A 27,162-nucleotide genomic window follows, 5' to 3' on the forward strand; every position below is an offset into this window, starting at 1 on the left:
GGATTTATTGGAACAGGAAATTTGCCAAAAGCTGTCTGCTCCACTTTTAAAATCAGCTGTTTGCTAGGGGAAACTGACAACACTCAAGCCTCCCTGATTGTAGCCCTGAAATAGCGCACCTGATTATATCTAAAGGCTGGATATCAGTTGACAAGCTAAAAATCCGGTGCGGTAGCGCTGGTATAGATAAATGCCCAGGTCCCCAGGGAGAGGTTTGAGAAGTAGGTAATTCACCAACTATTTAAACATTAATCAATTACAACACATTATACAATTTAGTACAGCAAGTTTGGTTTTATTAATACATTCATAGTTTCAGGGAAAATAGCTACACACTCAAAACTTTGAGTTCTGGGAAACTAAGAGGTATACTGCATGTGAGCAAAATATGGGAAAACCAAGGACTTGGACAAAGTGATAAAATAGAGTACACTTAAATTAACACATTGCATAAAATATAGAGGGTCAAATCTATAACAAATAGTGCAGAATTGCAATTACACAGAACATATGTTAGCGTAACATAATTGGCAGACTTAATACAGCACTTATACCGTTTTGTCCACAAGAAGATCACTAAACGGTGAAGCACATCTACTACACAAACCTTAGTTGAACACTGAAATAAACTGATGAGAACCATGTTACCTGCCGCCAAGGCTTTTGTAGCTCTGACCAACAAACTCTAAAAAGGTTAGAATCTACAACTGTCCACGAGAGACCATCGATGTCGCCTTATCCTACAAATATCCAAAGTCTGAGTCAGGCATAGCATTGAGAGAAGTTTACCTCGAACAATAATGTAAGCACAATGCAAGTGTACGACCGCTAGCACCACGCTAAAAATTAAATTCTCAAACCACTGGTTCAAATCAGGTCAGCCACGTTCAAAGGCATCTCATCAACTGTCGTATTGTAAAACGTCTCGATATCCCGAAGGATACGCTTGTCCTCTTCGGTCACAAAGTTAATAGCCACGCCTTTTCGGCCAAAACGGCCACCGCGACCAATTCTGTAGAAATGAGGGGGAACAAATGTCAGGTCCAGGAGCAAACTTTGCAATTACATTAAAGACTCAGTCATACCACAAGTCATCTATTTCAGACTACATACCGGTGAATATAATTCTCTCGGTTTGTAGGAAGGTCATAGTTTATGACAAGGGAAACCTGCTGCACATCAATTCCTCGAGCCTGGAATAACACAAAAACGAGTTAAAAGGAAGCAAAGTTGAGGCGCCGACATGAAAATCAAAAGCACATTAGATTTTAAATGTAGTCTGACATTAAGTAACAGATTCCTACAGCGAGAGAAACCCGTGGTGGAGAACAGACCTTTCATCTCCCAAAAGGTGTTAGTGCTAAGCCATAAAAGGGCCATCGCAGAGAAAAACCATTAGGGTTGCATTTTTGGGATAACGCAACATGTACCCATGTTAAATCATCACTAATGACAGATCAGTGATATTCTAGCCTCACCAGTAAGTCAGTAGTGATGAGCACTCTGCTGGAGCCAGACCTGAACTCCCTCATGATCACATCCCTTTCCTTCTGATCCATGTCTCCATGCTAAAAAAATAAATAAAAGAGTTTAAAACATGTTCATTCAACCTGAACTTTATAATACAACTGCTCAATACGACAGCATTTGAGCTCCATTATAATTCTCGTAGCAATGCTTCTAGTGGTCTTACAAGAGCAGAGACGGTGAAGTCCCTTGCGTGCATCTTTTCTGTCAGCCAGTCAACCTTCCTCCTGGTGTTGAGGAAGATGACTGCCTGAGTGATTGTCAGAGTCTCGTACAGGTCACACAGCGTGTCCAACTTCCACTCCTGGAAGAAACAGGAAGGGTACAAGTCATTTTACTGAGCAGGCCTGGCTAGCCTTATGACAAATTATTTCTAAATGGAACATTAGATTGTAGCACAGAATCTTGAGACATAAGACACCAGACAGTAAGCTGTCCACCCGAGTCTCATTTACGACACCGCCTTCACTTTTCTTCCTTGGTGTACCCACGCTCACATGCCCGCAAGGGTCAAGCCCAGAGGCTTCACCCCCACAATTTTAGCAGGGTGCTTTAAAAAAGGGAAATTCTATATACTTGGTTGGACTACAGGAACTCAATATTTGCAACTGAATAAATGTGGAGCCATGGCGTTGGTGAACACAACCCACCTCGCGCTCTACATTGATGTAGAACTGCTTGATACCCTCCAGGGTAAGCTCCTCCTTCTTCACCAGGATGCGAATTGGCTCTCGCATGAACTTCTTGGTCACCTCCAGGACATCCGCAGGCATGGTAGCAGAGAGGAGGACCACCTGTGGAGATACCGGAGAAACACTTGTTGCCCTGTGAACTAGAGAAATGCACATGTCATCCGAAGTTGCTGATTCATTGTTGCACTGGGCCTCGAGATGGACCTTAACGAATATTAAGAACGAGGCTAGACCACGACGCATTTCCAGTACAGCACAAAGTGCTGTCCTTCCACGCATTATTGCAGAAACCAAGCTAACCAGTTTCTTTATGTGGAAGTGGGGTGACTAGGGGAAAACAACCTCATATGATTGCCTTGTGAATATAAAGTCACAGGTTCAGCTCCTATGCTCTTCAGCAAAGAATGCAAAATAGTTGTGTATACTTGCACAACATTTTACTGAGTTACTATACAAAAATATTTTTAAAATGCAAATGTAAAGTGTTGGTCCCATGTTTCATGAGCTGAGTAAGACACCAGAAATAATCCAAACCAAAAATTGTGTATATATTTGTTTACATCCCTTTTAGTGGGCATTTCTTTGCCAAGATAACCCATCCACGTGTAGCATTTCAAGAAGCTGATTAAACAGCATACTCATTACACAGATGCACCTTGTGCTGGGTACAATAAAAGGTGCAGTTGACAATGCCACAGATGTCTCAAGTTGAGGGAGTGTGCAATTGGCATGCAAACTGCAGGAATGTTCACCAGAGCTGTTGTCTGAGATTATGGTAGATAATGTTAATTTAAGGCACCTCGAACAGTTTGAGAATTTGGCAGTACAGCCAAACGGCCTCACAACCGCAGGCCACGTGTAACCGCGCCAGCCCAGGTACTCCACATCCAGCTTAGTCACCTGTGGGATCGTCTGAGACCAGCCACCCGGACAGCTGATGAAACTGAGGAGTATCTGTCTGTACTAAACGCCCTTGTGGGGAAAAACCAATTCTGATTGACTGGGCTTGGCGTCTAAGAGGCTGGGCAAGGCTAATAAGCGGGTGGGCCTATGGCTCCGCCCCTGCCCAGTTGCGAAATTCATAGATTACTGCCATTTGCCTCATACAGCGCAACACATCTTCGCATAGAGTTGATCAGGCTGTTGATTGTTGCCTGTGGAATGTTTACCACTCCTCTTAAATGGCTGTGGGAAGTTGCTGAATAACGTCAATCCAGAGCATCCCTAATATTATCGATGGGTGACATGTCTGGTGAGTATGCAGACCATGGAACTGGGAAATGTTCAGCTTCCAGGAATTCTGTACAGATCCTTCCGGCATGGGGCCGTGCATTATCGTGCTGAAACATGAGGTTATGGCAGCGGATTAAATGGCACGACAATGGGCCTCAGGATCACGTCACTGTCTCTGCTTTCAAATTTCCATTGATAAAATGCCAATGTACTCACAGCTTATTCCTGCCCATAATATAACCCCACCCATGGGCCACGCGTCACAATGTTAACTTCAGCAAACAACTTGCCCACACGACAGCATACAGTGTGCTCTGTACTGTTGAAACAATCATCTGTGAAGAGCACACTTCTCCAGCGTGCCAGTGGCCATCGCAGGTGAGCATTTCCCCACTGAAGTCGGTTACGACGCCAAACTGCAAGACCCTAGTGAGGACGACCATGCAGATGAGCTTCCCTGAGACGGAGTAGAAATTCTTCCTGCGGTATCACCCGAGACAGTCAGAAATAGGCATTCTATTTTTGCTCTATTATATAGTGGCAACTACAGGAAATGTCAATCAAGTGCACAAGGCTACATGTATGCATAACGTTCACCGAATAAAAATTTAATAATCCCCCTTACTCACACGTGTTACTGTCAAGTTCAACAACAAAAGCAAGCTCTTTGGGCTACACTGCACATTATTACATTGTACACTTTGCCTGTGGAAATCGGTTCTACAATGTTCCAGCAGAACATGAGACCCTTTGTTGGCATACCCCTTTTTATCCACTGTATTGAAAAAGTGAACAAAAGGGAAAGTGTGTGGTGTTCCTTTCACCTTTAGTGGCATCCAGCTTAAGCCCGGCTCCAGCTACACTTGATTCCTGAATCGACTTGTTTAGCAACTAACGCCTCATTTCTGACCTAATTCTTCATTCTGAAAATTAACCACATAACGTAGAAGGAAACATTAGTTCATAGATAAACTAACATTTCACAGATTTCCAGGGCCCAGTAAGCAACTAACAACTTGAGGAACGGCAAGGAGTCATATACCACTTAATACTATAGCGAATTGGTTAGATTACTGACATTAGCTAACGGTCTGACTATTAGCCAGCTAATTTTCACATCATAAACTCAATTATTTGATCAGCTAAGTTGCTCAACATTTCTCTGGCTAGCTAATGGAGAATTCAATCCAGCTAGCAAGCTACTTAACAAAGCTAACAATTCTTGTTCCACACTTGTTCCCTCACCTCAAACTTTCCAAATGCCAGTGTTTTCCAGTTACAGCTCATGCAGTACACTTCACCACCTTCCCACCCCCGTGGTCAGGCTTCTCACCTACCTCTACGTTATCATTCAGGGGACGCGCTGCTCTAACTGGCAAACTGCCTTTCCACTCGCCGCCGTCTTTCCAGAGCGCACGCTGATGCTGTAACATAGCAAGTTGGTTGTCTCTTCAGTCATGTGTTGGATTCGGTTACGTGAACAATTGGCTGAGCCTTTTTTCATCTGATCTACACAGATCACGTAGGTTACCTATTTTGGATTCAAAACGGTAAATTTCGCTTAAAGTTGACTAGTTTGCATCCCTGTTAATCAGCTTCTTGATATGCCGCACCTGTCAGATGGATGGATCATCTTGGCCAAGGAGAAATGCTCACTAACAGGGACGTAAACAAATTTGTGCACCAAATTTGAGACATAAGCTTTTAGTATGGTCATTTTCTGGGATATTTCATTTCAGCTCATGAAACCAACACTTTACACGTGTGTGTATGTATATAAATATATATGTGTTCCGTGTGTGTATATGAAGAGACCTACTTGAATGTTTGTGCTCAGTTTCTGAAAGATCTCATAGATCTGATCCTTAAAACCGCGACTCAGCATCTCATCAGCTTCGTCCAGGACAAACATCTTGATGCATTTTGGTGCTATAATATAGTAGACAAGACTGCAATTTAGCACATGTATTGTGATCAACAAGCTAGGAAGGCCTCTAAAGAATATCAATGGACGAGAGAAATGAGGTGGTCAGATGGCAGATACTTACACTGATGAGTACTTACACAGGTATCTCCTGTTAAGCATGTCAAACACCCGGCCTGGAGTCCCAACCACTATGTGGGGGGCCTCGGCCGTCAGCTTCTGCATCTCGTTGCGGACGTTGGTGCCCCCAATGCAGGCGTGGCAGGCCGCCCCCATGTAGTCTCCCAGAGCCAGAATCACCTTCTGGATCTGAAACGAGTCAAAATGTTTAATGGTGATTTACTCTTGGCGTCAATGCATTATATTGACTTGAGGGTTTCTTGAGTGATCAGTATAAAAATTTGTCACCATTATCAGGTCTGTCCCGAAAGATGAAATGCCATCATTTCACTCAACCCTCGTTACAGAAGGGAACTGAAACCCCCCATAACAAGTGGTGTGCAAGGAGTCAGGTCAACTTTCAGAGCAATGCAGCCATGGACAGAGACTACACCGATCCTAAGAGATCCGTCACCTCCTTTAGTCCAATTTGTTGATTTTGCATGAAGGAAGGAAGTGGGGAAAATATAAATACCTTTGTTTGAGACTTAATATGCCGCCTTGGTCTGATACACACTTAAGTTTATCCTGACCTCAGGTACAGCATACCTGCTGAGCCAGCTCCCTGGTGGGGGCTAGTACCAAAGCCTGTGTCTCTTTCTGCTCCATGTCCAGCTGCTGCAAAATAGAGATGGCAAACGTGGCAGTCTTGCCAGTGCCTGACTGGGCTTGGGCAATGACATCGTAGCCTGGGTGGGGGTGAGAGCAAAGGGGTTTCATGATCAGAATGCAAATTAAGCCCTCATTCACTTGAGTGATCAGTATGACTAAAAAGTAGTTTCCCACTGCAGTCCCAGAAGATGGTATGCCATCATTTCAACAAATAAGTGGTTTAACTTTCATTAATTGGTATAAACAAACCCTTGATTTACATACCTTTGATACAAGGAATGATTGCCCTCTGTTGAATGGCCGATGGCTTCTCAAAACCATACGCATAAATACCCCTAAGGAGTGTCTCCTTCAGGGCCATGTCATCAAAGTTGTCTGTAATCTCATTCCAGTTGCTCTGCACAATGACATTAGTATTTAGCTTACAGTGTACAAATTATAAAGACGACAAAAGTAGTTGATTACAGTGAGTCAACTGCAGACCTATGCTTGAGGTTGAGTGATCAGTATAAAAAGTAGTCACCATTATCAGGTCTGTCCCGAAAGATGAAATGCCATCATTTCACTCAACCCTTGTTACAGAAGGGAACTGAAATCCCCTTTATAACAAGTGACGTGCAAGGAGTCAGGTCAACTTTCAGACCAATGCAGTCATGGACAGATGACACCAATAATCTGAGATCCAGCATTTATTTTAACCAAACTCATTTGGATTTAGCAAGGAGTGAGTTGAAAGCGTACCTCGATGACACCATCAGGCTCCATCCCCTCTGGCCCTGCGTCATGCTCACGATCTCTTGAGCTATAGGTGAAAATAAGGGGCAGAGTCAGACAAACGGAGCAACCAAAACATTCAGATTAACCTGAATATGGTTATTGGGAGAGGGTTGGTGAATAAATTACAGGAAAATCCACATCAGCCAAGTTTAACATGAAAGTGTGATGAGTAAAATACAAAGTTGAAATGCCAGGGTCAGTTTCGAAAGATGGTATGCCATCATCCCACACCAAGTCATAAAAATCTAAATTACATTTAGCTAGTGTTGCTTATTGAGTAAAACCTGTGGTGTCCCAACGTCACCGACTTGGTTGGTTTGTCTCGCACGTGTCAACATCCCGATGGGGCAAAAGTTATGTAACGTTAGCTAACTAATATTCGTTGGGGCTGATGATCTTATTGAATTTCGTAGGCTTAACAAACAGTCCCCCCCCCCCCCCCCCTTCTATTCCTGCGGCCAACTCAGTGCGTGGCAATGTTTGCAAGCTGACTAGCTAACGTCAGTCAACTACATAGATAATTTAGCCAAACTAGCTGGAATCAAAGCCATACATTGATTACTCTAGTCTGGCTGAAACTTAGGTCAACCGAGGCTGGAACTAGGCCGTGGATGACACCATCTGACGTTATCTAGCTGGTTTTAGTGGTAAACATCACATTTACTGACTGTAGGCATGTCAAAATTGTGTCTAGATAATAACATTCTATATTTTTCTGCATATTCTTTGCATCAGCTAAACATGAGGCGGACGTGAACTACCATCTTGACAGAGCACTAACGTGGCTAGCTAACGTTAACTAACATTTAGCTAACAAGCTAATGCCAATGGTGTCCGGCGTTGTAAACCACCTAGCTAGCTAGTTTCTAACGAATAGCTACAAGATGAATGGAAAATGCATGTCATTTTAATGTGACGCCAGGAAACAAAGGCTTTACCTGTTGTAATCAGGAGAATCGCTAGACATGATCAGTTCAAACTTCAACATGCGACTGGAAAAGATCTACAGCGAGGAGGACAAGCGATTTTATATGGCCGGACTATTTTCACTGCTATGTAAAGTGTCAATCTGGTCATTTTTCGGGACAGACAAGACATTCTCCACACAAAGACAATATTTTTAATAGACTAATATTTATGTTTTATGTGTTAATACTGTGAAGCAGCGTTCTACAAAGCGAAAACAACAAAATATGTAGACTATATTTTATAGCGGAAGGATATTGCAGCATAAATTGCATGTGTTTGGATTACTACGGCGTTCTCATCATGTCAAAATTTATGGCATGCTAAATTCTATGGAAAATTTACTCAAAATGGTGCATGCACCTTTGCGAAGACAACATATCAACTTTATGAAATAATTTCTAACCTCACACAGTCTCCTCTGTTCCTCATTTCTCATGTATAGTAACGTCCTGTTTTACCACTCATACATTTGGAATGTTTTGGATTATTTTCTAACTAGATTTATAACCTTCCCAGCCCAGGCCCATGAAAAAAAATGTATACATGTTTTTGTTGTTGTGTAAAGTAAAGCATTCAATTCAATGAATTGCCTCCCAGAAATGTATGTCATTATCAATCTCACAACTAAAACCCCAACTACAAAGTCTTGCCTTTGATAGCTAAATACAGTATTTCACTTGTGTAAAACCTGCAGGTGCAAACCCAGCTCACAATTCTAGGGAGATAGAACGTTTTTGTAATGTTCATCTGTTTGAGTGTAAATTTTTTCCATTAGTTAGGGGAACATTCTATCTATGTTAGCAAAATCCTGAGAACTTTACATTTACATTTAAGTCATTTAGCAGACGCTCTTATCCAGAGCGACTTACAAATTGGTGCATTCACCTTATGACATCCAGTGGAACAGCCACTTTACAATAGTGCATCTAAATCTTTTAAGGGGGGGGGGGGGGGGTGAGAAGGATTACTTTATCCTATCCTACTTTAAAAATATATATATGTTTTGGTGTTAATGTTAGGAGAACATTCCCTTAATGTCTTGCAGAACATGGTTGCAATGTTCTCCGAATATACAACAAACGTTCTAGATGGGTTTTATGGGTGTTTTAAGAACATTCATGTGTACCATTTTCTGAGGGTTAGGAGAATATTCCATCAACGTTCCATCAAACATACACAGAACATGTTTGCCATGTTCTTAGAATATACACTGAACAAAAATATGAACGCAAAATGCAACAATTTCAAAGATTCTACTGAGTTATAGTTTATATAAGGAAATCAGTTAATTTAAATAAATTAGGACCTAATCTATGGATGCTCGATGGGTGATATGTCTGGTGAGTATGCAGGCCATGGAAGAACTGGGACATTTTCAGCTTCCAGGAATTGTGTACAGATCCTTGCGACATGGGGCTGTGCATTATCATGCTGAAACATAAGGTGATGGCGGCGGATGAATGGCAAGACAATGGGCCTCAGGATCTCGTCATGGTATCTCTGTGCATTCAAATTATGTTTGTTGTCCGTAGATTATGCCTGACCATACCATTACCCCACTGCCACCATGGGGCAGTCTGTTCACAATGTTGACATCAGCAAACCGTTTGCCCACACAACGCCATACACGTGGTCTGTGGTTGTGAGGCCGGCTGGACATACTGCCAAATCCTCTAAAACACCTCTGAAGGCAGCTTATGGTAAAAAAACAAAACATTAAATTCTCTGGCAACAGCTCTGGTGGACATTCGAGGAGTCAGCATGACAATTGCACGCTCCCTCAAAACTTGAGACATCTGTGACATTGTGTTGTGTGACAAAACTGCACTTTTTTGAATTTATTATTATTATTTTTTATTTAACCTTCATTTAACTAGGCAAGTCAGTTAAGAACAAATTCTTATTTACAATCACGGCCTACCCCGGCCAAACCCGGGCGACGCTGGGCCAATTGTGCGCCGCCCTATGGGACTCCCAATCACAGCCAGATGTGATACAGCCTGGATTCAAACCAAGGACTGTAGTGACACCTCTTGCACTGAGATGCAGTGCCTTAGACCGCTGCGCCACTCGGGAGCCCATTTTAGAGTGGCCTTTTATTGTCGCCAGCACAAAGTGCACCTGTGTAATGACCATGCTGTTTAATCAGCTTCTTGATACACCTGTCAGGTGGATCGATTATCTTGGCAAAGGAGAAATGCTCACTAACAGAGATATAAAATGTAAGATAAATATGTTTTTTGTGCATATGGAACATTTCTGGGATCTCAGCTGATGAAACATGGGACAAACATTTAACATGTTTAGTTTATATTTCTGTTGTGTGTAGGTTAGTAGAAACATTTTATATATTTTTTTCTTATGACAAAACAAAAGCTGATTCAAAGGGGGTGTGGCAGATTTCAAAACTCTAGGCGGTAGTGGATAAACATGAAAGGTGGTTATCGAGGAGGGGAAGACACGTCTGTTTGCCTACTAACGAATTGACACACTCCTCGACCACTTATCGGTTTCTGGGTCATGGAGGAGAAAGGACGGAGGAGAGAGAACAGAGGACGGTATTGTATTCGGAGCATGGGACAAATACATTTTGATTGATTTGATTTAAGGCCAGGCAACACACCCTCGTAATCCCTCACCCTCCTTAATATTTTACCCGTTGAATGTAGACACAAATATAACACTTTATTGTACTCAAATATTTCTGAAATATTGTATAAAAATATGCAAATTAGGCAATATGTCATTAAATATGTGCCTATTTACATATTGCACACATACATTTTTGGTTTAATTCTGTTAAGACACTCCAGGACCAGACTTGTCCGGAGCAGATTGTGGATAAATACTTTTTTAATCTTTCTATCTGTAAAACACTAAAGATTTTTTCCAAAGAAAATGTTATCTAGAATAAAAAATGGACAACATATCAACAATTCCCGCTAAGGATAACCACACAAAATTTGGTGAATGCAGGTGCTTCTGGAGCTGAGAAAAAGGATTTGGCGTGTGGGAAGAGTCTGACTTTCGGGGAAATGGCAGTTAAAGACAAAGACACTAAATTTAGACTACCAAACAACAAACGCCTATTTAGACCCAATCACCATCTCTTCAAAGTAATTTATTAAATATAGGCCTAGTGCAGTTTGTAACACTCTATGAAATGGCCTTTTAAATTATGTTTAATTTAATGTAGTGAGCTTTGAAGTGATTGATGTGCAGTGCCTAGTATTCATCCCCCTTGACTTATTCCACATTTTGTTGTGTTACAGACTGAATTAAAAATGGATTAAATTGATTCTAAACATACACAATTTTTGAAATGTTAGAAATGTATTGTAAAATGAAATACAGAAATATCTAATTTAACATATGTTTTCACACCCATGAGTCAAAACTTTGTAGAAGCACCTTTGGCAGTGATTATAGCTGTGAGTCTTTCTGGGTAAAGTCTCTAAGAGCTTTCCACACCTGGATTGTGCAACATTTGCCCATTTATTATTTTCAGAATTCTTCAAGCTCTGTCAAATTGGTTGTTGATCATTGCTAGACAACCATTTTAAGGTATTGCCATAGATTTTCAAGTACGGTCGTGGCCAAACGTTTTGAGAATGACACTAATTAATGATATTAATTTCCACAAAGTCTTTAGATATTTTTGTCAGATGTTACTATGGAATACTGAAGTATAATTACAAGCATTTCATAAGTGTCAAAGGCTTTTATTGACAATTACATGAAGTTGATGAAAAGAGTCAATATTTGCAGTGTTGACACTTCTTTTTCAAGACCTCTGCAATCCTCCCTGGCATGCAGTCAATTAACTTCTGGGCCACATCCTGACTGATGGCAGTCCATTCTTGCATAATTAATACTTGGAGTTTGTCAGAATTTGTGGCTTTTTGTTTGTCCACCTGCCTCTTGAGGATTGACCACAAGTTCTCAGTGGGATTAAGGTCTGGGGAGTTTCCTGGCCATGGACCCAAAATATCAATGTTTTGTTCCCCGAGCCACTTAGTTATCACTTTTGCCTTATGGCAAGGTGCTCCATCATGCTGGAAAAGGCATTGTTCGTCACCAAACGGTTCCTGGATGGTTGGGAGAAGTTGCTCTCGGAGGATGTGTTGGTACCATTCTTTATTCATGGCTGTGTTCTTAGGCAAAATTGTGAGTGAGCCCACTCCCTTGGCTGAGAAGCAACCCCACACATGAATGGTCTCAGGATGCTTTACTGTTGGCATGACACAGGAAGCTTTTTTCCGGATGCCCCAAACAATCGGAAAGGGGATTCATCAGAGAAAATGACTTTACCCCAGTCCTCAGCAGTCCCATCCCTGTACCTTTTGCAGAATATCAGTCTGTCCCTGATGTTTTTCCTGGAGAGAAGTGGCTTCTTTGCTGCCCTTCTTGACACCAGGCCATCCTCCAAAAGTCTTCGCCTCACTGTGCGTGCAGATGCACTCACACCTGCCTGCTGCCATTCCTGAGAAAGCTCTGTACTGGTGGTGCCCCGATCCCGCAGCTGAATCACCTTAAGGAGACGGTCCTGGCGCTTGCTGGACTTTCTTGGGCGCCCTAAAGCCTTCTTCACAACAATTTAACCGCTCTCCTTGAAGTTCTTGATGATCCGATAAATGGTTGATTTAGGTGCAATCTTACTGGCAGCAATATCCTTGCCTGTGAAGCCCTTTTTGTGCAAAGCAATGATGACGGCACATGTTTCCTTGCGGGTAACCATGGATGACAGAGGAAGTACAATGATTCCAAGCACCACCCTCCTTTTGAGGCTTCCAGTCTGTTATTCGAACTCAATCAGCATGACAGAGTGATCTCCAGGCTTGTCCTTATCAACACTCACACCTGTGTTAATGAGAGAATCACTGACATGATGTCAGCTGGTCCTTTTGTGGCAGGGCTGAAATGCAGTGGAAATGTTTTTTGGGGGATTCAGTTCATTTGCATGGCAAATTCATCTGATCACTCTTCATAACATTCTGGAGTATATGCAAATTGCCATCATACAAACTGAGGCAGCAGACTTTGTGAAAATTAATATTTGTGTCATTCTCAAAACTTTTGGCCACGACTGTAGATTTAACTGTAACTCGGCCACTCAGGAACATTCACTGTCTTCTTGGTAAGCAACTCCAGTGTAGATTTGGCCTTGTGTTATAGGTTATTGTCCTGCTGAAAGGCAAATTCATCTCCCAGTGTCTGGTGGAAAGCAGACTGCACCAGGTTTTCCTCTAAGATTTTTCCTGTTCTTAGCTTCATACTGTTTCCTTTATATTCTAAAACACTCCCCAGTCCTTAGTGATTACAAGCACACCCATAACATGATGCAGCCACCACTATGCTTGAAAATATGGAGATTGTGTAAGGTGCCTCACTAGGACGAGGTAGGTGCAAGAGTCAGGAACAGGAGAGCACTGAGGTCCAAATAGTAGTCCAAAAGTCCAAAACAAAACTGGTCAGGAAACAAACCCAACGAAGGCGCCCAACAAAACAGGAATTCGAAGTGACAACAGGAGGAAAAAAAACGATCTACTCCTAAATAAATCACAATGGCACAGACGACCGTTAGAATAGCCTGTGGCGCAATCTAGCACACGCACCAAACAAACACAGAAATAATCCCGCACAAAATAACAGCAGGCAACGAGGTTAATAAACCCACAGAAATTAACTCAATAGAAAACAGGTATAAGAAACAGACAGACACAAATGAAAAAGGAAAATGGATCGGTGGTAGCTAGTATGCCGGCGACGACAACCGCTGAGCACCTCCCGAACAGGGAGAGGAGCCACCTTCGGTGGAAGTCGTGACAGAGTGATACTCAGTAATGTGTTGTATTGGATATGCCTGAAATATAACACTTTGTATTCAGGACAAAAAACGAATTGCTCTGCCACATTTTTTCCCCAGTATTACTTTATTGCCTTGGTGCAAACATAATGTATGTTTTGAAATATTTTTATTCTGTACAGACTTCCTTCTCACTCTGTCAATTAGGTTAGTATTGTGGAGTAACTATGATTTTGTTGATCCAGCCTCAGTTTTCTCCTATCACAGCCATTAAACTCTGTATCTGTTTTAAAGTCACCATTGGGCTCATGGTGAAATCCCTGAGTGGTTTCCTTCCTCTTTGGCAAATGAGTTAGGAAGGACGCCTGTATCTTTGTAATGACTAGGTGTATTGATACATCATCCAAAGTGTAATTAATAACTTCACCATGCTCAAAGGGATATTCAATGTCAGCTTTTTTTACCCATCTACCAATAGGTGCCCTTCTTTGCAAGGCATTGGAAAAACTCCCTGGTCTTTGTGGTTGAATCTGTGTTTGAAATGTACTGCTCGACTCAGGGACCTTTCAGATAATCGTATGTGTGGGGTACAGAGATGAGGTAGTCATTCAAAAATCATGATAAACACTATTATTGCACACAGAGTGTGAATTGTTAAGCAAATTGTTATTCCTGAACTGATTTAGGCTTGCCATAACAAGGGGTTTGAATACTTATTGACTCAAGACATTACAGCTTTTCATTTTTTATTCATTTGTAAATATAATTCCACTTTGATATTATGGGGTATTGTGTGTAGGCCAGTGACAAAAAATCTAAATTTAATACATTTTAAAATTCAGGCTGTAACACAATAATATGTGGAAAAGATGAATACTTTCTGAAGGTACTGCATTTCCATTTTAAAGTGGTTAAAAGTCATTAAAATGTATATGATGGTAGTATGACAAACTAAAGACATATCAATTTTCCTAAAGTTTTGGAAATTGTTCATTTTACCTTTTGAAAATACGAATGTTAATGGACCAAAATACCAACAAAATGCTAAATTGATAGGTAGATCTGTCTGTAGTACCTGGTCTTGAGGGCTTCTAATGTAACTCTATGGCAGCACCCAAGGGGCTTGAATTTTCGAGCTCTACCCTTAGACTTGGCGGTGACGTAGTGTTCCCATGAGTGACAAAACACTGAGCCAATCACAGCGCAACGCTTCGTATTTTCTGCTGGCTTGCCCCACCACCACAGAAAGCACTGAGCTAGGCTGAAACACCTGCATTTTGGAGCTGCCTTACTCAATAAAACAAAAAAGAGACCATGTTTGTATGCGGCTTTATTAACTCAGTGATATATATATATTTTTTTTTTACATTGTTGCAAACTGATATGTGACACGTATTAATGCCAAAATAGCATGCAAAACAGGCAAGCCCCCCCCCCAAAAAAATTGCTAAAAATGTGGAGCTCAAAACAGGTGGGGCTCTCCAATCATTAGCCTGCTATTCACTGGAGTGGCTGTGTTGTCCCAGGTCTAAGATTAAGGTTCTCTTTTCCTAGTTTAAATGATAAACATTCAACATTGGCCATGCTGTCAATGAAGAATGATTTGTGCCGCGAAAAAATCGTTACTGCAAAAGCTGACTTGAATGACGGGTTTCCACTGTCCACAATGATTAGGAGTGTAGAAACACTCCCGAGTAGAATGGTCCACCATTTCACTGCGACACAACGTACAGAAAATTGTGTACAGTCCAATAAATTATAAGATTGCACACACAAAACATGTGTTGATAATTTAGTCTTGAAAAAAACAAACATTTTATAGAATTTAAAAAAATCATTATTTGTATGATAACTATTGTAAAATATATCGACAAAGGTCCCCATTTTCCATAATAATTAATTTACAAAGTTAACAGGACGGGACTCTTTCTAAAAAATATATATATTTCTTAGGGTGCGTTCGTAAATTCCCTCTGGCTATCTACTCCGATTTCAGAGCGCTCTCGTCTGAGTGTGCCAGAGCGCAGAAAAACTGATGTTACGAACGCTCAATATGACCGGTGTAACAAAACGTCGCGGGAAAAAACCGTCATTAAACTGTTGCCAGCAGCACAGTTACATGCGCGTTAATTATGCTAAATCGAGTAAAATGGTCAGAGTGAGTTCTCTCATTTGTGTCTGTAAGTTTCTAGCTAGCTAGCCAACTTTAGCTTGGGTGCTTGACTGCCGTTGTGAGGTCAGAACGCTCGGATCACCCCTACTCCTCGGCCAGAGGGTCCAGTGTACGCTCCGAGAGCGAAACCTCTGAATATATGAACGCCCAGATCTCACTCAGGCATTCCAAAGTGAATTTACGAACACACCATTATTCTGAAAGATTGCAAAAATCCGTGACCCGGAAGAGTTTAGCTAGTTATTCTTGCCTGCTTCACAGCGGTGGGAAAACGGGAGTCGGGCAATTACAAACATGGTGAGGAATATGTTCTGTTTATTTCGTTTTGGTGTCTATTTGTAGTTATCCCCTCCTTAGTTTATCATATTAACACTGAATTTAAACAAACTTGCGTAAACGGTTATCTGTTACCTTTGTTTTTCATCCTAAACACTGCTAACGTTAGCTAGCTGTTACTGTTAGCTAGCTAGTTTTTTAGCAACTCGGCTGGATTTCGGTTCATTGTCATTGAACAACCAGGCTAGCTAGCGTGTCAATAATGCAGCATAGCTAGGTTGTCAGACCGCTATAGCCAACAACAGATACTAGACAGTCAATTTAGCAATCTAACTTTGCTAAAGAACCCGGCCAATCTCCGCTAGCTTGTCGTTGAAATGAACATGTATGCGCCGTCGCGTATCATAGCTTTGAGTAGGCCTGTTTGTTTTGCCTATAAACGCCTTGGCTAAGTAGTGCATACTGGATTAGAATGTGTGAATGGTACAATAACTTAATTGTTGTGCTCTGTATGTCATGGTAACAATTTTCTGCACCCAAACCTCGCATGTATAGTCGACTAAGCAGTTTTACGTTATGTTGAGTAGATACCTAGAGGAAAGTCATTACACAACTAAATAACATTTCAAAAGGACCCCCATGGCTATAAGCAAGCTATTATAACATGCATTCAAGGTTGTGCTTATTGACAAGATACCATCAGAAGAAGTGTGCAATGGATGCATGTACTGTTAGGTTTGCAGACTGCTGCCAGTAATGGCATTGCTACCTAAGGCTATACAGTTTTGAAAGTTCTCACAATTCTGAGCCTGAGTAGAGCTATACTTCAGGGTGTCATTTGGAAAATGCACAGGAGTTAAAATGAATGGTTTTTAGTTTTGACAAAGCATTGTCAGAATGAAAGCTACAGGTTGTGCCTTTTTAACCTGCGTACTCCATATTCTTTGTCCTGAAAATGTCTCTTTACACAGAACAAGCTGAAGTCCTCACAGAAGGATAAAGTTCGACAGTTCATGATCTTCACACAATCGAATGAGAAGACTGCATTGACCTGTCTGTCACAGAATGACTGGAAACTAGATGTCGCCACAGACAACTTTTTTCAAAATCCAGACCTCTACCATTCGAATCTAAAAGGAGCATTAGACAAGAAAAAGTTAGAACAGCTCTACAACAGATACAGAGGTAAGTGTCATAACTCAAGGTTGTCAAGGTTTTAAGACAGTAAAAACAACAGCAGTATTACTGACTGTAAAAATAAAAACTGCTGTTGGTCACAGTGACAAAAGTATTAATTGAACACACCCGCTTTATCCTTTACTTAGACCCACAAGATGACAACAAGATCGGTATAGATGGCATCCAGCAGTTCTGTGACGACTTGGGCCTGGACCCGGCCAGTATTAGTGTGCTCCTCATTGCCTGGAAGTTCCGGGCAGCAACACAGTGCGAGTTCTCCAGACAGGAGTTCATGGACGGGATGGTAGAACAAGGGTGAGGACTGGCTTTGCAAGAGATAGGTTTCACTTTATTTCTGTGTCCAATTTGACTGACTCTAAGTGACATGTTTTTGTGTTACCTGGTTTCATCATGTAACTATAGAGGAAATTGTAATCCATCATCACTATCAGCCATTTAGTTGTGTAACAGAATGTAGGCTAAGCTCTTTCTCCACATCAGGTAGGCTAACACTTAAACTTGTAATTGGTGCTAAAGCTTATTTTATTCTCCTCAGGTGTGACAGTATAGAGAAACTAAAAGCCCAACTACCAAAAATGGAGCAAGAGTTAAAGGACCAAGGGAAATTTAAGGACTTTTACCAATTTACATTTAACTTTGCAAAGAATCCTGGCCAGAAAGGTTTGGGTAAGCAATCAATTTTGACTTTCCTGATCTATTTTCATAGTCTACTCTGCTCCTTGGACTTGGATTTCTCTCAGACATGTGCTCATTGTTGTGCATTTTCTAGACTTAGAAATGGCAATTGCGTATTGGAATTTAGTACTGGCTGGAAGATTCAAATTCCTGGACCTGTGGAATACATTTTTAGTGGTAAGTTATTTATTTTCACTTAATTGAATACACTTTATTGGTCCCCAGAGGGGAAATTGAATGTTGGGTTTGCTTCAGTTGAAGGCTTCAATAAACATGTAGGACGATAAATGGAGGTTAGTTGTTTCTCTTGATGCTCATTTAGATGTTTTCCTCTACTTCCCCTGCAGGAGCACCATAAACGATCAATCCCTAAGGACACCTGGAACCTCTTGTTAGACTTCAGCACAATGATAACTGATGACATGTCCAATTATGACGAGGAAGGTTTGTGTTTTTTTTACTTAACTATAGCTATCCATTGCCTCAGGTCAGGTGCATGACAATGGAATCAGTTGTGAATAGAACAATATGGCCCACTTGTTGCCTCTTCCAATAACCACTAGATATTAAAGGTTATGTTTTCTTTCTTAACCCAGCATCTTTTGTGCTTCCATTTTGAAGATAAAGCAAGTTTCATTTTAAGCATGAAACATTTGTGAGAATATTGACTAGTCAATGTTCTACCTCATGGGTCTAATAGAGACATTTCATTGTTTTTCTGTCATTTATGTCTCTTCCCTCCAAGGAGCGTGGCCAGTCCTCATTGATGATTTTGTGGAGTTTGCGCGGCCGCACATCGGTACCAAAAGCACAGCAGTCTAGGTTCCCAAACTCGGAACGTCCATACGTTTGTTTATACAAAAAACACAACCAAGGCGGTGAAACGGAGCACAGGGGACTGCACTGAGCTGAGATCTATGTTGCCTTTTCCAACCCTCAGGACTGAGATGTTTTACACAAAGACTATATAAAAGGCATGTCTCCTCGTCGGTCGTCTTGTGGTGGTTTGGGCTTTTATCTTTAGTATGGGGCTTTTTTGTGTCGACTCTAGCCTCCTGGAGAGGAGTCGCCATCCTGGACCTTACAGTTCCTGTCCCAGTGTTTAGTTGACGCGGTCAAGGTTCGCGTGAAGCAAACCAACACCCCGAAAAGACAAATACAATTGTATCGTATTCTAAATACAAGGGTCCGTGAGGGAATGTCATTCTTTAAATATGAAATAGAATTTTAATACTTTGTGTGCATTCCTGCTATGAATTTTGTTTTATGAGACATTTGTGTGACTGACCAGTACAAAAACATTGATTGTAATATTTTTTTTGGTTTTAAGCATAATGCTTTTCAATACACATGTATAAGGTAATAAAATGTTTCAATTTGGTATCTCTTTAATGTGTCCAAGGCTCTTTGTGTGTTGATGATGCACACTTGTCTGTCATTTTTCTATGCAAAAGTTTATACCCGAAAGTGTCATATTCATTTCATATGAACTTCTTCCAACCATTCTTCCAATTTGGGGGGGGGCGGGGTTATATATATTTTTCTGTTCCAAAATATTCCCACTCGTAGAGCGAGATGTGATCGTATACAAAGAAATGTAAGAAAGGTTTGAAATTGTTTTAGTCAAATATTACATCTGTTTGGGCTTCTTGCTGTCAATTTGCGTTCTACAAATGAGTGATTATATTCCGTTGACACCAGGTAGGATGCGGCCATGGACTCTGCTCTTTACGCCAAATCCTGGTTCTGCCATCAGCATGACGCAACGGTCAGGGATTAGTCGGACTAGGTGATGTTTTTCCACTCAAGTGTTGGTGATCGCGTGCCCACAGGAGCCGCTTTTGTTCTTAGCTGATAGGAGTAGAACCAGATGTGGTAGTCTGCGGCAATAGCCCATACATGACAATGACCGACAAGTGCGTTCTGAGATACCGTTCTGCACACCACTTGTACTGTGCAATTATTTACCTGATTGTGGTCCACCTGTTAGCTTGCATGATTCTTGCCATTCTCCTTCGACCTCTCATCAACGAGGCTGAATGTATCTCACAGGAGAAAGCATCCGAGCGAGCGAAATAGCGCCCCACTATCTCTACGTGTAGGCCATCTATCTGATGCTGTCTGGTCCAACCGAGTACGGCATTGTTGCCGCCCGTAACATTGAAGGAAAGGGAAGCCAGCGAGCATCTGGCCTCCCTTGATAAAAAAAAGTATACAAATGTGCCAATCAGCCTTGAGCTAAACTGAGCAAGCTCAACCGTGAATGGTCCTGGCTCACCTAAAAAAAGTGTTAAGGGAAGCCAGCTTGGATTTGGCGTCACTCCTATCAAATCCATTTAGAGCATATATGACATAAAACAGAATTGTTACATCTCGTTGTGATGTTGTCCTCTGGTGGCTAGCTAGCCAGCTAGCTAAAATGGTCCCTTCCCTAAATTAGCCATGGATGGAGATAGGTATTTGGACTTGTGGTTTTACTTAATTCTCTACTGGACAATGATTATAATGCAATTCTGATCCAACCATTAATTCATACATTGTTGTGCCCCTGGCCTGAGGATGGAAGTTCAATATGTAGCTAGATGTAGAAGGCTAATGTTAACTAGCTAACGTTGCCCATGAATGGAAGTTAGGTTAGCGAGCAAGCATTTTAGCCTAGGACAACAAAATATAAAACCTTGTACTGTATGACAGAGTGATAGACCGTTTCATCAACATGAAAGAGAGGAGGATGGCATTGGCGCTTCTCTACAAGTAAAAATGAGTCAACATGTTTTTCTACTTGCAGGAGCGCACATAGAACCATGGACAGCCAGATCATATTTAGCTTACGTTGATTGGACTATATTGTTTTTTATATCTTTTAATTGTCACTGTATTGGACTAAGTAGAGGTGATTTGATGATGCTGGAATAGTGGAGGCAGCTCCTGTTTTCTTTGCGACTAGCTGTAACTCTGTGGTTCTAAATCAGTAGTTGTTTAGTGGTTGGGAAATGTTGGAAACATTATTTGCTTGATCATGCTGTAGGTCATGTAACCGTCTGTTACTGTACATTCAATATGCTTTGTGGACTTCATTGGAAAGAGGTTGCTATCCGGTTTTGTGAAACAACAAAGGTGTGGTTGAATTTATTCTGCCACCGTGTCTTCTTATTGTCTCGGCCTTTAGGCCTATATATCACAGTCGCAAGGCATATGAATTAACAGGTTATAGACCAAACAAAGGTTGTAATATGGTTCCACAGTGATTTTACCCACGCACTGCTACTGTCAACGAGATGTTTTCACCCACAGGACTGCCGCTAACTGGATGTTTTTTCTTGGTCGCATCATTCTCTGTAAACCCTAGACTGTGTTGTGGGTGAAAAGCCCAGGAGGTGGTCCGTTTCTGAGATACTGAAAACCTCAATGCCTGTCTGCCTGATTAATATAGCAAGCCACAGCCACATCTGTAGGAGAGAACCATTTTCATGAACTGGGTGTATATTTAATATATTTCTACAATTTGTTTTATTAACATCTGATTTTAAACAACCTTATTACTAACTCTAACCTTAAATTAAGACAAAGAAAAACTTTTTAGTTTTCATACATTTTTACGATATAGCCAATTTTGACTTTTGACTATGCTATGTAAACTCAGCAAAAAAAAGAACGTCCTCTCACTGTCAACGGTGTTTATTTTCAGCAAACTTAACATGTGTAAATATTTGTATGAACATAAGATTCAACAACTGAGACAAACTGAACATGTTCCACAGACATGTGACACAAATTGAATAATGTGTCCCTGAACAAAGGGGGGTCAAAATCAAAAGTAACAGCCAGTATCTGGTGTGGCCACCTCCTCATGGACTGCACCAGATTTGCCAGTTCTTGCTGTGAGATGTTACCCCACTCTTCCACCAAGGCACCTTCAAGTTCCCGGACATTTCTGGTGGGGAATGGCCCTAGCCCTCACCCTCCGATCCAACAGGACCCAGACCTGCTCAATGGGATTGAGATTTGGGCTCTTCGCTGGCCATGGCAGAACACTGACATTCCTGTCTTGCAGGAAATCACGCACAGAACGAGCAGTATGGCTGGTGGCATTGTCATGCTGGAGAGTCATGTCAGGATGAGCCTGCAGGAAGGGTACCACATGAGGATGAGCCTGCAATGACAACAAGCTCAGTCCGATGATGCTGTGACACACCGCCCCAGACCATGACGGACCCTCCACCTCCAAATCGATCCTGCTCCAGGGTACAGGCCTCGGTGTAACGCTCATTCCTGCGATGATAAACGCGAATCCGACCATTCCCCCTGGTGAGACAAAACCGCGACTCGTCAGTGAAGAGCACTTTTTGCCAGTCCTGTCTGGTCCAGCGACGGTGGGTTTGTGCCCATAGGTGATGTTGTTGCCGGTGATGTCTGGTGAGGACCTGCCTTACAACAGGCTTACAAGCCCTCAGTCCAGCCTATCGCAGCCTATTGCGGACAGTCTGAGCACTGATGGAGGGATTGTGCGTTCCTGGTGTAACTCGGGCAGTTGTTGCCAATCCTGTACCTGTCCCACAGGTGTGATGTTCAGATGTACCGATCCTGTGCAGGGGTTGTTACACGTGGTCTGCCACTGCGAGGACAATCATCTGTCCGTCCTGTCTCCCTGTACATACTGTTTGAGGTCTTGATATAAAATGGGTTAAGGGGCTCCCGAATGGTGCAGTGGTGTAAGGCACTGCATCGCAATGCTAGAGGCGTCACTACAGACCTGGGTTCGATCCCGGGCTGTATCACAACCAGCCATGATCGGGAGTCCCATAGGGCGGCGCGCAATTGGCCCAGCATTATCTGGGTTAGGGGAATGGTTTGGCTGGGGGGGATTTACTTGTCTCATCAAGGTCTCTAGCAACTCCTTGTGTGGGCCGGGCGCCTGCAGGCTGACCTCTGTCGTCAGTTGGACGGTGTTTCCTCTGACACATTGGTGCGGCTGGCTTCCGGTTTGAGCGGGCGGGTGTTAAGAAGCGCGGTTTGGCGGGTCATGTTTCGGAGGACGCATGACTCAACCTTCGCCTCCCGAGCCCTTTTGGGGAGTTGCAGCGATGAGATCGAAATTGGGGAGAAAAAGGCGGTAAAATGCCCAAAAAATAAAACGGTGTGTCTAATATATGAAACAACTTCCTCATAGCTATTCAAATGGGTTCAAGAAGAGGCTGCCTGACCTTTTGGCTCAATTCACTTGTGCCACAAATGATTTCTTTGAAAACCTGGGCATTGTTCAAAAGGCTGGCAAAACGCCTTCAAAACGCCTCTTCCACAAAGAAAAGAGGCAACCACTTCCTCGTGCCTCACAAAGATTGTCAGACGGACTCGCTGAACTGAATCTTGTCACACCAGAGCACAGTCTGTGTTCTGTCATCTGAAACAAAATAATGCTGTTCCTATTATTTTGTGGTGGATGTTTTGCATTGTCTGCAGGGCAAACCTTTGGTAAGTTATCCATTTAATATTTTTTTTCGTGTTTATGATCAAAATAAGGTGTGTGAGACCTTTAGTCCAGAGGACAATGATTGCTAAAGTATGACCAAACCCAGACATCAGTGAAGACATGGAATAGTCAGTGTGTCTTCCAGTCATGAGTAGTCAGCATCATGAGTAAGTCTAACTTATTTATTATGGGTGGAAAATAATAGAACAATGCAATGGGACGGCAGGTAGCCTAGTGGTTAGAGTGTTGGACTAGTAACCGAAAGGTTACAAGATTGAATCCCCGAGCTGACAAGGTAAAAATCTTAACTGACCTGCCTAGTTAAAAAAAATATATAATAATAATTTGGCAAGGCACACAACTGTCTCTATAAAAAGGTCCCACAATTGACAGTGCATGTCAGAGCAAAAACCAAGCCATGAGGTCGAAGGACTTGTCCTTAGAGCTCCAAGACAGGATTGTGCCGAGGCACAGATCTGGAGAAGGGTACCAAAAAACTTGCCTAGTTAAATAAAGGTAAAATAAAAAATAGATCAGATCATTGAATCTGGATCATTTTGTGTGTGGTATTTAAAATTATAGAAGAAAGTAGAGAAGTGTGATGACTACTGTGGAAAACCTTTTTTTTTTATTGCTGGTTGTGGTCATACAGTAGATATGAGATACTAGACTGGGTACCAGTCTGTTAGGGCTAACATTCCACTCCTTGTAATTTTTGTAATGTTTTCCATAATGACACTGAGTACAAGGAGTGAAACGTTAGCATAAAACAGGTCTGGAATTCAGGCTAATGAGATACAATTTCACGTCAATATTTTCCCCATCAGCTCCAACACCTTCAATGGGACAAGTGAACAGCACAATACAGGTAACAACACCTCCAGCTCCTTCAACTCCATATGTGGACCCACCTTTTGGTACTGAAGCAGCAACAAGTGGTGGGTATATAAGCATGAAGTACATACATTTAATTATGATACTTTAATAATTGTCTTTATATACTGAATGAATCTAATACTCTTACCCGAATAGGATTTGCAATTCTTCGAACAGCTGTCACTTCTTATCAGGAGATAAATGAGACTACAGTTGATCCAGTCTTGAGTCAGGTAATGTTTCCTTATGCAATCATGGTGGTCTGCTTGATTTAAATAAAAAAAACTCAACCCTAACAGTGATGCATCTGCTGAACAAAAATATAAACGCAACATGCAAAAATGTCATTGATTTTACTGTTACAGTTCATATGAGGAAATCTGTCAATTGAAATAAATTCATTAGGCCCTAATCTCTGGATTTCACATGACTGGGAATACAGATATGCATCTGTTGGTCACAGATACCTTTAAAAAAAAAAATGGACCTCACAATAGGCCACAGGATCTCATCATGGTATTTTTGTGCATTCAAATTGCCATCTATAAAATGCAATTGTGTTCGTTGTCTGTAGCTTATGCCTGCCCTCACCATAACCCCACCGCCCCCATGGGGCACTCTGTTCACTATGTTGATATCAGCAAACCGCTCGCCAACAGGACGCCATACACGTGGTCTGCGGTTGTGAGGTTGGTTGGATGTACTGCCAAATTCTCTAAAATGACATTGGAGGCAGCTTATGCTAGAGAAATTAACATTAAATTCTCTGGAAACATCTCTGGTGGACATTCTTGCAATAAGCACGCCATTTACACACTCCCTCAAAACTTGAGACTTCTGTGGCGTTGTGTGACAAAACTGCCCATTTGAGAGTGGCCTTTTATTGTCCCCAGCACAAGGTGCACCTGTGTAATGATCATGCTGTTTAATCAGCTTTGTAATATGCCAAACCAGTCAGGTGGATGAATTATCTTGGCAAAGGAGAAATGCTCACTAARAGGGATGTAAACATATTTGTGCACAAAATGTAAGAAAAATAAGCATTTTGTGAGTTTGGAAAATTTCTGGGATCTTTTATTTCAGCTCATGAAGCATGGGACCAACACTGTACAGGTTGCGTTTATATTTTTGTTCAGTGTATTTCCCTGGTAGCAATGTACAGTATGTATATAGTTTATATATAGTTCCACTGAATATTAGTTATTTATTATAATAATATTATTTCTGTTGGAATAAGATATGGATCAGATGAGTTTAAGATTACGTCAAATATTCTCTCTTTTAGCTCTATGACATCATTGGTGCGCAGCAACCTGATCTGGACTTTCAGCTGACTGTGAAAACTGTCCAGAAGGTTTGATGGATTATGATTCAATGCATAACAGGTTAACGTTTTTATGGTACATCATGTGCTGCAACTTATACAGTATGCAGATTTGAACTATTATACTACTTACTGAATTTTATATGATTTTTTATTCTGTTTCAGTAATAAAAAAAAAAGTGATGCTACAGTATAATTTCAGCCAGTAGCTTTTGAACGTAGCTTTTGAAAGTAGCTTTTACGAGCCATTCGACTCGGAATTCCAAGTCGGGAACTCGGGCCTCTTTCTAGAGCTCCGACTTTCCGACCTGAAGGTCACTAACGTCGTGATTCAACCTCGTTTTTTTCAGCGTTCCCAGTTGTCTTGAAAGCACCATAAATCCAGAGAATGCCAGACTTTGATGACAAAGTTTCATGACAAAGTTTGCCCACAAGAAGGACTGCCGTGCCACCTGTATGTTGTGTAGTAAGCTGTTAGTAGCCCATGTGTGTCACCCTAAGTCACACCCTTTCCCTCTCAGAATTTAGCCTAGTGTTCTGACTTGGTGGACTGATTAGCCTGTTTTAGAGAAATGTCATCATCGAATATTGTAAGAGCTTTCATTGTCTCCTTATATGCCCCCGTTATTTATCCTACAGTTCTGACTTAGCTATACAGGGAAAATACTGTAAGAATGGCTGATGTTCTGAATGCTGTCGCTGACCATTTCAAAAGTGGTGAACAAATAGGCATATCAACTACATCCGTCTTGGCTTGCTCATCATTAATGTCTTAATCGAAATTACGGCTTGCCTCTTATCCGCTCATCGTTCCCTTATGCCATAGTTTGTACGTCTCAATTGTTATATTTCTTATATAGGTCTATCTCATTAGTATCTAATAATTTTAAGCAATGTTGGAATATTCATTATGTTTTGCTTACTTTGTGTATTATAATTAGCTCATGTGCTTTTCTCCGCTAGGAGGGGATACTATATAATGTTGTTGGGTTTGTAACCATGTTTGCCAGTGACAGTCTCTTCCCATTCAAATATTTTGTTTTCAACAAAAAGTTCAGTAATAGACCCATGTGATTCCAGTTGATATTTGGAGGGTTGTTTTGTTTGCGCAATGCGCTGTCTGTGCGTCGGTATATTGTCTATAAAAGTGGATCCTCATGATTGTGTTTTCCTTTTTTTTTAGACCACAATAGGCCTAATAAAATACTTCAAATGGTAGGCTAACCGCATCTCTCTCTCTCTCTCTGTGTGTGTGGTGACTTAAAGAAGAGTAAAGTTAAGGCGTCAACATCTTGCTGAATTTATCTGACCTAACATCTACCTGAATTTCTGTCGGTATCCATTTTGAAAGTGCTGAAGGAAGGCCTACCTCATAGCAGCTTGTTGGCTTGCACTTGCATATATTTAGAGCTATGTGTCAAAACTCATGTCGGCATTCATAATTATTGAAGGAGAATGCGGTTCTTAAC

General features: G+C 41.5%; 2 protein-coding genes, 1 long non-coding RNA gene and 4 other non-coding genes across 9 annotated transcripts; 2 read left to right on the forward strand and 5 right to left on the reverse strand.

Annotated features, from left to right (window-relative positions):
* Window positions 1-274: 274 nt before the first annotated feature.
* On the reverse strand, window positions 275-7,970 carry eif4a2 (eukaryotic translation initiation factor 4A2). 2 transcript variants are annotated; one of them, XM_023977453.2, is made up of 12 exons: window positions 7,863-7,970; window positions 6,889-6,949; window positions 6,412-6,544; window positions 6,085-6,224; window positions 5,517-5,685; window positions 5,272-5,381; window positions 4,790-4,876; window positions 2,178-2,321; window positions 1,694-1,831; window positions 1,479-1,568; window positions 1,114-1,193; window positions 275-1,012 (listed from the first exon to the last, which is right to left on the reverse strand). In XM_023977453.2, the coding sequence occupies exons 1-12, from the start codon at window positions 7,910-7,912 to the stop codon at window positions 868-870; spliced, it is 1,347 nt and encodes a 448-aa protein (XP_023833221.1). In that variant the 5' UTR covers window positions 7,913-7,970; the 3' UTR covers window positions 275-867. The 2 variants fall into 2 exon arrangements, with proteins under 2 accessions (XP_023833221.1, XP_023833222.1); XM_023977454.2 differs by lacking the exon at window positions 4,790-4,876.
* Window positions 1,916-2,090, reverse strand: LOC111957331 (small nucleolar RNA SNORA81). Its single transcript, XR_002876373.1, has one exon. It is a non-coding gene; the product is annotated as a small nucleolar RNA SNORA81 (small nucleolar RNA).
* Window positions 5,759-5,829, reverse strand: LOC111957332 (small nucleolar RNA SNORD2). Its single transcript, XR_002876374.1, has one exon. It is a non-coding gene; the product is annotated as a small nucleolar RNA SNORD2 (small nucleolar RNA).
* Window positions 6,645-6,715, reverse strand: LOC111957333 (small nucleolar RNA SNORD2). Its single transcript, XR_002876375.1, has one exon. It is a non-coding gene; the product is annotated as a small nucleolar RNA SNORD2 (small nucleolar RNA).
* Window positions 7,085-7,155, reverse strand: LOC111957334 (small nucleolar RNA SNORD2). Its single transcript, XR_002876376.1, has one exon. It is a non-coding gene; the product is annotated as a small nucleolar RNA SNORD2 (small nucleolar RNA).
* A 7,898-nt stretch (window positions 7,971-15,868) lies between the features above and the next one.
* Window positions 15,869-19,410, forward strand: dcun1d1 (DCN1, defective in cullin neddylation 1, domain containing 1 (S. cerevisiae)). The gene is made up of 7 exons (XM_023977959.2): window positions 15,869-16,169; window positions 17,120-17,333; window positions 17,474-17,642; window positions 17,884-18,014; window positions 18,118-18,200; window positions 18,371-18,467; window positions 18,769-19,410. The coding sequence occupies exons 1-7, from the start codon at window positions 16,167-16,169 to the stop codon at window positions 18,843-18,845; spliced, it is 774 nt and encodes a 257-aa protein (XP_023833727.1). The 5' UTR covers window positions 15,869-16,166; the 3' UTR covers window positions 18,846-19,410.
* A 3,582-nt stretch (window positions 19,411-22,992) lies between these two features.
* On the forward strand, window positions 22,993-26,854 carry LOC111957122 (uncharacterized). 2 transcript variants are annotated; one of them, XR_002876338.2, is made up of 5 exons: window positions 22,993-23,495; window positions 24,321-24,431; window positions 24,526-24,602; window positions 25,655-25,754; window positions 26,044-26,854. It is a non-coding gene; the product is annotated as an uncharacterized lncRNA (long non-coding RNA). The 2 variants fall into 2 exon arrangements; XR_002876339.2 differs by having other exon boundaries at window positions 22,998-23,495; window positions 25,655-25,723.
* The last annotated feature ends 308 nt before the right edge of the window (window positions 26,855-27,162 follow it).

Source organism: Salvelinus sp. IW2-2015, linkage group LG32, assembly GCF_002910315.2.
Source record: "Salvelinus sp. IW2-2015 linkage group LG32, ASM291031v2, whole genome shotgun sequence".
Lineage (NCBI taxonomy): Eukaryota > Metazoa > Chordata > Actinopteri > Salmoniformes > Salmonidae > Salvelinus > Salvelinus sp. IW2-2015.